Source organism: Bolinopsis microptera, chromosome 10 (genome assembly GCF_026151205.1).
Source record: "Bolinopsis microptera isolate Bmic1 chromosome 10, MBARI_Bmic_1.0, whole genome shotgun sequence".
Classification (NCBI taxonomy): Eukaryota; Metazoa; Ctenophora; class Tentaculata; order Lobata; family Bolinopsidae; genus Bolinopsis; species Bolinopsis microptera.
In genome coordinates, this window is record NC_087081.1 from 10,236,021 (window position 1) to 10,248,894 (window position 12,874).

The 12,874-nt window shown below is 36.2% G+C and overlaps 1 protein-coding gene across 1 annotated transcript; it reads left to right on the top strand.

Annotated features, from left to right (window-relative positions):
- The first annotated feature begins 8,433 nt into the window (after positions 1-8,433).
- On the top strand, positions 8,434-11,764 carry LOC134821608 (uncharacterized). The gene is made up of 2 exons (XM_063832310.1): positions 8,434-11,588; positions 11,722-11,764. The coding sequence occupies exons 1-2, from the start codon at positions 8,434-8,436 to the stop codon at positions 11,762-11,764; spliced, it is 3,198 nt and encodes a 1,065-aa protein (XP_063688380.1).
- Positions 11,765-12,874: the final 1,110 nt, after the last annotated feature.

The window sequence follows — 12,874 nt, forward strand, 5'->3', positions numbered from 1 at the left end:
ATATAATTATTTACCTGGGGACCCCAGGCTATTATGTTCATAAAGATTTGGCGGAATGACAGGCTGAGCGCGGCCCAGTAAATAATTATATGATACCTTAATTCCCAAAAATTTGGGCGACAAAAAATTTGAGCGGGCCTCTCGCCCAAATTTTTTGCAGACCAAATTAATTGCATAAATCTTTTCCGTCCGCTAAATTTTTTGCTAACCAAACTTTTGGCATTTGGCCTGTGGCCCTGAAATCTATAGAAAGATGGCTTTTTCTTCATATCCAAGTAAAATAATATTTGAAATTTTAGTTTTCTAATTCTGCTTAAAATTGAAAGCAAAATGACTGGAACAATAAGGAATAATAATGAACTAAGGCAAATATCTAACTGAAATTTTAGTGGAAAATCGTTAATTTTTCGAAGAATTTGTGCCCAAATTTTCGGTCGCCCAAATGAGTTCAAATTTTCTGCCCAAATTTTTCGGGCTCAAATAAACTGTGCTCAATATAATGGCACACAAATTTTTGGGAACTAAGGTATAATGTTTTCAATTAAGGGTCACTCGGCGGAAAAAGTCAACGAAATTATGGCACTCAACAACATAGTTCATGATAGCTAGTCCCCGCCAACATGACAAACTTGTTCCAGCCTCTAGATATTACGGTAAATCGTGTTGCCAAGGACATTGTCCGACGTTGTTATAGTTTATATTACTCAGTGGAGGCAACGAAACAGTGCTAGGAAAGCTCAACGTGATTTTAAGGTTAACCTAAAGAATTGTCTAAGATAAAACTGAAAACTACGTTACGCCGAGTGGCTTGTAAAAGTTAACACTGAAATGCAGGACCAGGGTAGTTTGATTAAAAAAGTTTCCATACAGCTAGAAATCACTGATGCTTTAATGTTTAAGCATGGACTATTTCATGCACGAAAACCCATTTGACGAAGATGATATGTGTTGATTGACGATATCAACCCATCGAGATCGTTGCTCTACGAAGCAAAGCAACGATCAACGATGCGAAGCAAGAATGCTAGTTCGCGCGGCGCGTCGAAGCGGCGAAGTCCTCCAATGATATGTGACACTAGACACTACTACTAGTGATCATGTACATATATTTTAACATTTTTACTGCTAGCTTAACGATTACCTGGGGACCCCAGCTAGGCTATTATGTTCATAAAGATTCGGCGGAATGACAGGCTGAGAGCCGCCCAGAAAGCTTAACGACTGCTTTTATTATTTAATATGATATATTTATTACGTAATATTATATGGATCTGGGAAAACTAACAAAAATTCGGGAGACTGAAGCAAGCCAAATCTCCAGTCGAGTTTTAACTAACTTAATTAAAAAGCTTTTTCACAAATTTAACCCAGAATTAGTAACATCAGCGTACTAATCTTTTTTGTCTTCAAGTTGTTTGTTCCCATTTCCTCACTATGTCAATATGTGTATAGATATAAGAGTGGACCGCTGCCATGCCAGTGTCTCTCTTTCCCAAACAAAAGGAAATGATATTAATTTGAATGAGCGTCCGGGCGTCCGCAAATGCAAAATGATGCCGAGAATGAAATCGGTCGCTCGCTAGTTTCCCAGTCAAATTTAAGAAAGAAAATTTTACTTTGTGGACAGAGTGGTTGCTGCTGCCTGGAAAAATTAATCATACTGCATGCCAGCAACCCTCTGATCTCCTCTGTCTTTAGATTAATGGAACAATAAAAAAGTTCTGTTTAGCCCAGATCTGCGTTTTTATTCTGTACTACTTTTAGATCGTTCCAAAAAGGTATAACAAATTTGATACTGTGAAAATTCTCACAGTCTCTAGAAAACAATGGTACACAAATTTTGAAAATCCGAGCAAGTTTATTTTTATCGTGCACCCCCTAGTACTACTTGCCACTAAACCCACATCCTTTGCCTTTAGATTAATGGAACAATGAAAAATATCCGTTTAGCCCAAATCTGTATGTTTTTATTTTGCTGGGCGGCGCTCAGCCTGTCATTCCGCCGAATCTTTATTCATTCCGCCGAATCTTTACTGCTTGCCGCTTAACCTATCCTTTGTCTATAGATTAACAGGACAACGGTGAATGGAAAAGTTTTGTTTATGGTTTAGCCCCTCCACGTGTTTATTACTCGGTTATTGTAGACATTTGGTCCACAATTTATTTATCGGCTTTATTTATTTTGTTTCATCGCTGATATTGACGAGAATCCAAATTAGCTTTTCTCAACGACCATATGAAAAGTATTCTGATCTCATGCTTGATATGGTGAGAGACATATGATTATTATATTATATTTACATTAGAGGAGTAATAAGTTAAATATGTCTAGATATTTGAATATTTGTGCGGGCTCAAGTCAACAACTTAGTCAGTGTAATAAGGGACAATAGCGAGCACAGAATTATTTGTCTCCGATTTTGATAAATTTGGTACCAAAAGTTGCCTCAAAGTGTGAATAATGCAAATTAACCGTGTAGCACGATTAGATCGAGCTGTATGACTAGGTGGGCATACTTTGCATTGCAAAAGTGTAAAAAGGACGAAAAACACAGTGAATTTCAGTGTGATTAGGACATCATAATGCATAACCTAGCTCTCAAGCCTGTTTGAACTTGCGTAGGACTAAAACACCTCCCACAAGCTTGGAGACTTATCAAACTAATAATATTGCCGAAGGTCGTTATACTATCGTGTATACTTCTAATTATAAATCAACTACACGAACAAGTTCTTTTTGTCTATAATCAAAATTTGCTCTAAGTAAAGAACCGACCAATATTATTCATTGTCATTCAATAAAAGTTCGTTTTCGGACAATAAAAAACAAAAAACGTTAACCACCCATGCCCCAGCCCCTGCTTGATTCTTGAACACTCCATTCGCAGTTCGCACCCTCCATTAACTCACTTTAATGCGGATAAACATACCATTGTGAGATATAGTATAATATAGTATATATTCATAGTATAATATTCATTTTACTTCTTCAAGATTGCTAGCAGTTGATGAGAATTTAGGGCTGAGGCCCACTGTTTACAACGACGATATGAGGTGCTTCATGATCTCATGTTTAATAGGGTAAGAAATGCTTATATATGTTTTTCAACCAATTGTTCTACTAAAATTTACTCAATAACACTGTAGACTGTAGAGTAAGGGGTATAGAATGATACGTATCATTTGGAGGAGTGATTTATTATGCGTCCGGATTCTCCATTTGAATCAAATGAGAACTATATTATTCATCTTTCAGCAAGGTTTTAATATAATATTGAAGTCAGGTTTTAATATTGAAGTCACTTCATAATTGTAACACTACAGCAGTTTATAGGACATGAGAATTTTGGAAATTTGACTTTCATTTGAATATTCAAATGTTATTTTGAGCCTACGTCTGCAATTATTATAAACGCAAATGTAATGAATTAATTAATTTACTTTTCCTATTCGCAGTTTAACGCTGGTGCTTAATCATGGGGTGAGAACCGAGGGCACAGCAGAAGAGGACAATGCGGGTGAGTACCATAGTGAGTCACAGTTTTAGCTGCTTAAACTTTTTTATTCTTTCTGATGTGGAGTTTCCATTCTTTCGCATGGAAAGCTTTACAGAGTCTGGATGCTTTTTGGAAATCTAATATGTCTAGGAAGATCAAGACCAAAATTTTTCGAACTGCAGTAGAACCTGTTCTGCTGTATGGCGCAGAAACCTGGACTCTTAAAAAGGCTGATATTAGAGCACTAGACGGTGTTTATACTAGAATGCTACGAAGGGTCTTTGGTATCTCATGGAAATCACATACACCTAACTCCGTTCTTTACGGAAAGATTCCATCGGTGACAGATACTATAAAGACACGAAGACTTCGTTTTGCAGGACATGTCTACCGTCTACAGGACCAACCTGCTCAACAACTCCTTTTTTGGCAACCATCCTATGGCCAGCATTATCGAGGACGACCACATAAGACCTTCCCGGACGTTCTACTTGAAGACACTGGAATGGAACCTGACCAGTTGCGTTTGTTCATGTGTTATAGAGATAAATGGAGAGAAGCGTTGACACGAAACTCGTTCCAGATTTTATCTGGATCGACCTAGGCAGGATCGGCAGGATGAGGAGTAATCTGCATTGTGTGGTTACCGTTGGCGTTATCTAGCTTACAAAAAGTAGAAAGTTTCAGTATAATGTGTAAAGATACTGTAAGTGTAGTAGATGAATTCAAGACAGGATACTGTTACTGTAATACTTCTACATATTGTTAGTGGAGTAGATGTATTTAAGACTGGACACTGTTACTGTAATATTTCTAGATACTGTAAGTGTAGTAGATGTATTCAAGACAGGACATTGTTACTGTAATACTTCTAGATACTGTAAGTGTAGTAGATGTATTTAATACAGGACGCTGTTACTGTAATGTGTCTAGAATCTAGATACAGTTATTTAGACTAAGACAGTATCCCCAATATCTTAATCTATAGCCTCTCATATATGCGACAAGAGAAACGCCATCTTAGGACGGGAGGAGAGAGATGCCACTTATTGGACAACATTAAATTAATTCCTGTTGTAACGTCCTCAATGCTTTCTAGAGTATCTTATTCAAACTTTTAATCATTATCAACAGTTCTCTTATAATAAAATCTAGTGATTTAGCAATATAAAGTCTTGTAATTTAGTATATTACCTTATCAGATGTTATTTGACCGGACATTGCGTGAAAGGACACAATTTTAAACAGACTTTAAAATGAACGCTAGAAGGCATTTATGATCAGTATTTAGTTTAATAAACTTATTGGACTTTATTTGAACGGACACTAAAATGAGTGTTAGGGCATCCAGCGTCCAATTAATTTTCATTCAAATAAAATCCGATAATCTAAGGTAGATAAAAGTCTTCATAAATCTTCACTTTTAATTTCATTTGTTTTATAACAAACGGGTGATTACAAAAAAATTGAACCTTTTAAAAATCCTTTTATTTGGTCGATCAATTCATTTTGTGGTAAAATTCAATGAAACAATGTTAAAATTTGGACAATTATGAACACAAATGGTCGATGGCAAACTAAACACTCAGAAGCCCCTTGCGGTAGGCACAGAGCAATATTTTTCTTACAGCCACTGAAGCGGCGTAGGATATGTATTATACTAATTAATTAAGTGTTATGCTCATTTGTTATGATTTTAGATCAACACGTTTCGGTTCTTTTGCGATAGTCAAAACGCGACAACTAGCGCTGGATGGCGACAACTAGCGCTATCCAGCGCTAGTTGGCGACTGTGTGGTCAATGGTATCAAACGCTCCACTCAAGTCGAGAATTACAACTATAACAATATTCCCAGCTTCAATTTCTTTGTTAAGATCATCACACATTTTAAAAGTAATGTTTCACAGCTGTGATTAGGGAGGTATCCAGATTGGACTTCTGGGTAAAGGCTATGATTCGTGAGATGGACATTGAGCTGGTTTAGTGCAATTCTCTCTAGGATCTTGGAGAAGGCAGAGATGTTAGAGACTAGTCGATAGTTACTAAGAATATCAACATCAGCATTTTCTTCTTTAACGTCGGCTTGATGACAGCTTTCTTCATATCTGAGGGAAAGATTCCAGTCTTCAAGGATGAGTTCAAGACGTGGAGTAAAAAAGGTGTCAGTCCAGCAACACATTTTTAAAGAAAAATGCTGGGATTGGATTCAAGCAGCAGAACTTGTTGGACGTCTTTGAGACCAGGTCTTTGAGTTCATCAGCTGTTATCTCAGAGAAATTATTAAAAATGCAGTCTTTATTATCTTTGTTAATAGTTAATTGAAAATCGCTGTAAACTTTGTTTCTCAGTTGATGGAGGGTATAGTGAATTCTTAAATACAACAGATACGAAATATGACCGGATTTGATGAGCATATCAAAGGTCATTTTCGTCAAATGGGTTATCCTGTATTTAATATTTCATGCTTAAAGCATCAGAGATACCCGATTTTTAAAAACCATTTTTTACTAGGCTACCTCGGTCCTGCATTTCAGTGTAAATTTAGTAACCCCGAATTGGATTATAAAATAACCAATGGTTCTGAGCAACAAAACTTCTAATAAAGCTGACAATATACCCAACTCAGATGTTGCACCGACTACTGAAACTGGTATCTCATGGTTCCGAATCGTTGATGAAAATGGAAACGATCTTCCGGAGGATGAAAAAGGTCTGTTGCTTTACAAGGGTGGAACAGTGTGTGACGATTATTTTGATTATAATGCCGCACATACGGTTTGTAAAGAAATAGGATTTCCTGGCGCACAAAATTGGGAAAAGGGAGACTATTTTAGCTTACAGGATAGTAGTATACATAATAGCCCCGATACCCCACCTAAAAATGAGCCACCTGATTTTGTGTATAATTACGTAATTTAACCCTAATTAGTGGTGATTTTTGCTAATCATAATTGTTAATTGTATACACTAACCCTAATTAGGAGTGTTTATTCCTCATTAACATTTTGCTAATTTGGGGAGACCATACTATTACACTGAGGCTAACCCTAGATAACAATTATGTAGTGTGTACTGTAACTTGAACACTGTGTATGTTGCATGAGAATTGAGAAACTATATACAATAGTTATTGTCAGAAGCTTTTAGCCACACCTGTTCATACTATATAGAGGAGCAAGTACTGGAGCAGCATTGTGCACATCTAATTACAACCCTTATATGTCTATTAATAGAAAAGTCATTATTTGTAACATGGGAGTATCACGTGAGTTCTATGCTGTTCTTTAGTGCTATCTTGTGACAAACATGTGGGCCATTAGACACTCTACAAGGATTTATTGTCATATTTCATGAGAGTTTGAAACAAGGAAAGAGTTATTTTAGAGTATTTAAGCTTTAGATGTTTTAAATGAGTAAATTCAAACTTTATTTTAAATGCTGCGTCCATTGTGAAATTATCAGTGAGAGCTTAGTGGGACCTGGTTTCTTAGCGAAGCCAGGTGTCACGCCTTTTGGGTGTAGCAGTTGTTCCCTTCCGAACACTCTGCTGCACATTGTGCACTATGTACATTGTACAACGTACATTTGCACAGCTCTCCAAAATTTTACACAGCATTTAAATTAATGTTCTTCTGTTCAAGTTACAATTGTCTAGTTCTTGAAAGTTTTATGTTGATTAGTAGTTGACTTGCCATGCTCATTGATCATTTTGTTGTGTAGTCACTTGCCAACTTTCTTTCCAGTTGTGTTCTTTTGTTCAAATTACAATTGTGTAGTTCATTTTCTAGATTTTTTTTTTGCTTGTTGTTGATTAGTTGTTGTCTTGCTTTGCTCATTGATCAATTTCTTTTTTTTTTATGTGAGTAGTAACTTGCCAATTTTATTTTCCAGTCGTGTTCTTTTGTTCAAATTTCAATTATGTAGTTCATTTTCTTGAAAGTTTTTTAGTTTTTGTTGATTAGTAGTTGTTTCGTCTTTATTTTCTGATTTTGTGTAGTTACTTGCTAACTTTCTTTTCAGTTGTGTGATGCACATATTTTATCTTTGTCTTGTTTTCACTGTGTGCTAAAGTCTATGTAGTTACGACACTATTTCTTTATTCTTGTTCGCAATTGTTTTTTTTTCTTCAGTGCTACCGTTTACCAGGTCTTTATTAGCATTGTTATTTATAGCATAATATACTGAATCCTCCTTCTTGTAAAATTGTAATAGGAATTGATACAAAGTAAACTGCTCACTTGTCATGTTTTCCTATTTATGTTTTGAATAACTTTTAATATCACACGGTAGGGAATGACTATGATGGATCGATTGAGATAAATCTTGTCAGTGTTGACGAAATATTAATAACGAATCCTCTGAGAACAATAATCAGAAATTCATCCTATATAATTGAAACCAGGTTGACATTTAATAACATAGTAACATAATCCGTAGGTCTATCAGGTAAAAGAGTCAATCCCACTACTGGAGACACTTTTGAATCTTCTTTTTTTTAAAATCACTTTTAAATTTTACTTTACTCAACTGAATTACTTAACCTAAAAAATGTTGCTTAGAAACCAACCACCAGAAAGTTTTTAAAAATAAAAATAAAGAGGGGGAAAAGACACGTCGATCCGGTAAAGCAGATTAGCTGTTTTTGATTACCAGGTGAGAATGTCTATGACTCTATAAAAGCTTTACAGACTTATCATTTTGTAAACATTTGTGGTAACTAAACCTTGTCGCTAAAATAATATATTTGTGTACACCCCCAGATTTACCTGTTTGTAAAAAGAAACCATGAAAAGACAGGCTGGGACCTCTCATCATAGTGATGACAAGCACAGGATCCTGGAATGTCCAACTTGTTACAAGTGTTTTCGTTCCAATAACCTTGGCAGACATTTAAAGACCCACAATTCATCTAAAGAATGTAGATTCTGTAAGAAGATGATTCGTACAGATGTCATGCTGAGACATGAGACATTGTGTAAAGATAAAATAGACGAGACTCTTTGCAATCGTCGGGACTGCTCTTGGCTGGAAACTCACCTAAAGTGTAGCTCAGTTTCTGGTTGTTTTAAAATCTTTGAACTTAATGTACAGCACAGCCTTGATTATGATGAAATTATTTCCAACGTCATAAAAGCTGCTGAGCCTTTCTGTAGGGATCTACTAAGTATTCATCCAATCAAGGCTCAGATAGTTCTTGATCTTGAATTCTTCCACGATTCCTACGAAGGGAGAGAGTACGCCAGCAAGATTTTTAGATCTATTGTGGAACCTCTGCTATTTGGTGACAACCTTGAAAAGTTCTTGGACAGGGCTCAAACCTATCTGAAAGCACAAATTGAGTTGTATGAGCGACTTGGCTCTGGTTGGCAGTTCAGCAAGCTTAAGAATACCTGGATTGAGGTCAGCAAATACCGACCTTTATCTGGAGCTGGAACTGTCGACATTCCAAAGCTTGTCAAGAACATGAAGTCCGTACTCAACATCACTTCCAAAGATAATAAGTGCTTCCTATACTGCCTACTGGCTAAACTCCATCCAGTTAAAGTCCACCCTGAAAGACACACTAAATACTTGAAGTATTTAGATGGAATTAATTTAGGAGATCTAGCTTTTCCAATCAAGATATCTGATATAGGAAAAGTTGAGACCCTCAACGATCTATCCATCTCAGTCTTTGAATGGACCAAAGATGATGATTCTGTAATTCCTTTACACCATGGCTCCGGAGTAGGAAGACATATTGATCTTCTGTACATAAGAGATGAGTTTACTGGTCACTATCTGCTGATAAAGAAATTCAACGCCTTTATGCGTCACCGTAGCAAATACCATCACTCTATGCACTTTTGTCGACAATGTATGCATGGTTTTACAACCGCTGATGGACTGTCTAATCACTCTGAATTATGTCATCAGGGTGTAAATCAAATAACGAAAATTCCTGAGCCAGGAACAGTGACTGAGTTTACAGCCACGTACAAGATGGACAAGAAGTTATTTGCGGTCTACTTTGATTTTGAATGTCTAACGGTACCAGTAGATGAAGCTGGAGATAAACATGGGAAGACCACAAAATATCAGCAGCATGTTCCTTGTAGTTTCTGTATTGTCACAAAATCAGAGTTTGCTGATTATGAAGCAGAAACTATCGTGTACAGTGATAGCGACCCGAGTAAGCTGATTGAGAAGTTTCTGGAGGAACTTGACAGGGTATATGAAGAAATGATAGATTGCTACGAAACCCATCAGTATCCTATACACATGACAGCCAAAGATGAGGATGCTTTTATTTCATCTACTCACTGTTTCATGTGTAAGAAAGAGCTAGACTGGGAATCCGAAAAGAATTACCCTGTCAGAGACCACGACCACGGCAAAAAGAAAAATAATTTTCGAGGAGCTGCCTGTAACTACTGCAATATCAACTTCTTTAACAGGACCAAGAAAATCCCTGCATTCTGTCATAATCTAAAATCATATGACATGAACCTGTTTCTATTGGATTTAATCAAGTCGTCTGGAAGAATTAATGTCATCCCTGAAAATTTAGAAAAATTCAAGGCTATTTTCACGGAACAGTTTACTTTCTTGGATAGCTTTTCATTTTTGTCGTCTTCTCTTGAAAGGTTGGCAGATGATCTTAAGACATCAGACATAAACGCTTTCAAGCGACTTAAAGCTGAGTTTCCTACTGGTTACAAGTCCTTGACAAACAAGGGTGTCTACTTCTACGATTATGCTTCTTCATTCTCAGTTCTCAGTCAGACTGAATTCCCTCCCAAGGGCGCTTTTTACAACAAGCTGAAAGATGAGGGAATCTCAGATAGAGATTACGAAAGAGCAAAATTGGTCTATACCGAGTTTAGCTGTAAGAACTTGCAGGACTACATGGAAGTGTACGTTAAGACAGATGCAATTTTGCTCTGCGATATCTTTGAACACTTCCGAGAACTTTGTTCTCGTTATTACGAGCTTGATCCATGCCACTACGTGAGCCTACCTGGATTCACTTGGGATGCTATGCTCAAAATGACTCAAGTCAAGATAGAACTCATCTCAGATATTGACATGTACACGTTTGTTGAGCGAAACATTCGTGGTGGAGTGTGTACCATCAATCACCGACACTTTATTGCTAATAATCAGTATCTAGATGACTTCAACCCGAACGAAAAGTCATCATTTATACATTATGTGGATGCAAACAATCTATACGGAGCATCAATGTCACATCCTTTGCCGATAGGAAATTTTCGATGGTGTGAAGATATTGAGAACTTGAACATCATGGAATTAGATCCTGATGGTGACACATGCTACATATTGGAAGTTGATCTAAATTATCCTGAAAACCTACACGTCAGTCACTCCGACTATCCCTTGGCAGTTGAGAGAAAGGTGGTCCTAGAAAGTCAGCTGTCGGACTTTAATAGAAGCTTCCTGAAAAAAATGAACAAAAAGTTTCTACCCACCACTAAACTCTGTCCAGACTTGACTAACAAGGTTAAGTATGTCCTATCACTGAGGAATTTACAGCTCTGTATTAGTGAAGGACTGGTGTTAGAAAGAATTCACAAAGTTTTGATGGCGAATCAAACGTGTTTCTTGAAGCTATACATTGAGTTTAATTCAAAGAAGCGCTTGGAATCCAAATCTAAGTTCTCGTCAGATTTCTTCAAACTCTGTAACAACGCAATTTATGGAAAGTTCATCGAGGACATAAGGAAAAGAACCAATGTTTCTTTAGTAAAAGGTGAGCGAAAAGCTCAAAAGATCATTGCTAAACCGCAGTACCAGGGATTCCGAGTTTTGGACTCGGAAGTCACCATGGTCCAGACATTAAAGAAAGTTGTCCATCTAAACAAACCAATTGCCTGTGGGTTTATTGTCCTGGAAAACGCCAAGTGTATCATGGGAGAATTCTGGTACAAAGTGCTCAAACCTCGCTATGGTGATAACTTGAAGCTCCTTTTAAGTGATACTGATAGTTTTATCTACAGCATCTATACTGTTGATGGCTATCAAGACCTTTACAACATGCGTGAACACATGGACTTGGCCTCTTATAGGAAAGGGACTCCTCTGGAAAAGTTTCTGGATACAATCAATAAGAAAGTGCCAGGAAAGTTTTCAGACGAAAAACCAACTGAGATCCTTAAGGAGGTGGTGGCCCTAAAACCAAAAATGTATTCTGTCCTAACTCAAGTTCTCATATGTTCAAAGGTTAATGAAGATAACCACTCATGCTCCAGCTCTTGTAGAATAGGACATACTGCAATTGCTAAAGGAATATCAAAAGCAGCAAAGAAGAAAATATCGCACGAAGACTATCGCCAAGTATTAAGTTCAGGAACTGTAACAATGTCAGAAAATAAGTCAATCCGCTCATTTAATAGAACCCTTTACTCAATTAATGTAAGAAAACAAGCATTATCATCATTTGATGACAAGAAGTTCATACTAGAAAACGGTATTGACACTTTAAGTTATGGACATTTTAAATTGAAAGCATGATTTCATCTTACTCTCAAAAACTGTAAAACTGTAATATATGGAATAGACTTAATCTTATTTTATATTTTCCAAAACTGTAAAACTTTAGTGAATACTGAAATGAGTTTAAGTTAAATGAACATAACTAATTAATTTGGGTATCATTTTTTTCTTCTGTTAGATGCATCATTTTAATGCTATGTAGTAATTTAGAATTTGAGCGAATACCGAAATAACTTTTAATTAAATTTATTAATTTTAATATTTTGATTTATTTAGCGAATACCAAAATATTTGAAGCCATCATACTGATTGTAGTTTATAGTATATTTTCATCTAAATGCATTTATATTATGTAATATATTTTTTTCCTTCCTTCTCGAAGACAGAGTCATCAATGTTTTGAAAATAAAGTAAAACAGAATAAATTTGATTGAGGAATTCACAGCACAATCCTTTTTTTTATTTATTTGTATTAATGATCACTTTTATTTTGTGTCTAACCATTATGTATTTCATTGTGTTCGTGCACCGGGACAACATGCTATGGTGAATAGGCAAAGATTAAAATGAAAATATGATACAGTTGGAGGCATCTTCATTTAGAAAGGATTTACCGAACAAATTCTTTTGATAGCTTTTGTAACTTTTGATAGGAAAGGAACAAATGAACTGTGTTTTTTTTTTGAGAGTTTGTAAAGGGAGTGATACAACCTGTTTGAAAATTTATCCCCGTTTGATGCAAGACTTAGGCTGTATACTATTCAATTGGTTGGGGTCATTGTCAACAAGTGCTTAGCAATAGCGAATAAATCTGTTAGTCAATCCAAGTATTCAGTCAAAAATTGTCTTGCATGCTGTAATTCAGATTTTAATTCGTGAT

Bases quoted from the DNA above. Each gene is read 5' to 3' on its own strand.
- LOC134821608 (XM_063832310.1), top strand. From the start codon at position 8,434: ATGATTCGTACAGATGTCATGCTGAGACATGAGACATTGTGTAAAGAT. The intron at 11,589-11,721 runs GTTTCTGGATAC...ATATGTTCAAAG, and splicing joins AAAGGGACTCCTCTGGAAAA to GTTAATGAAGATAACCACTC.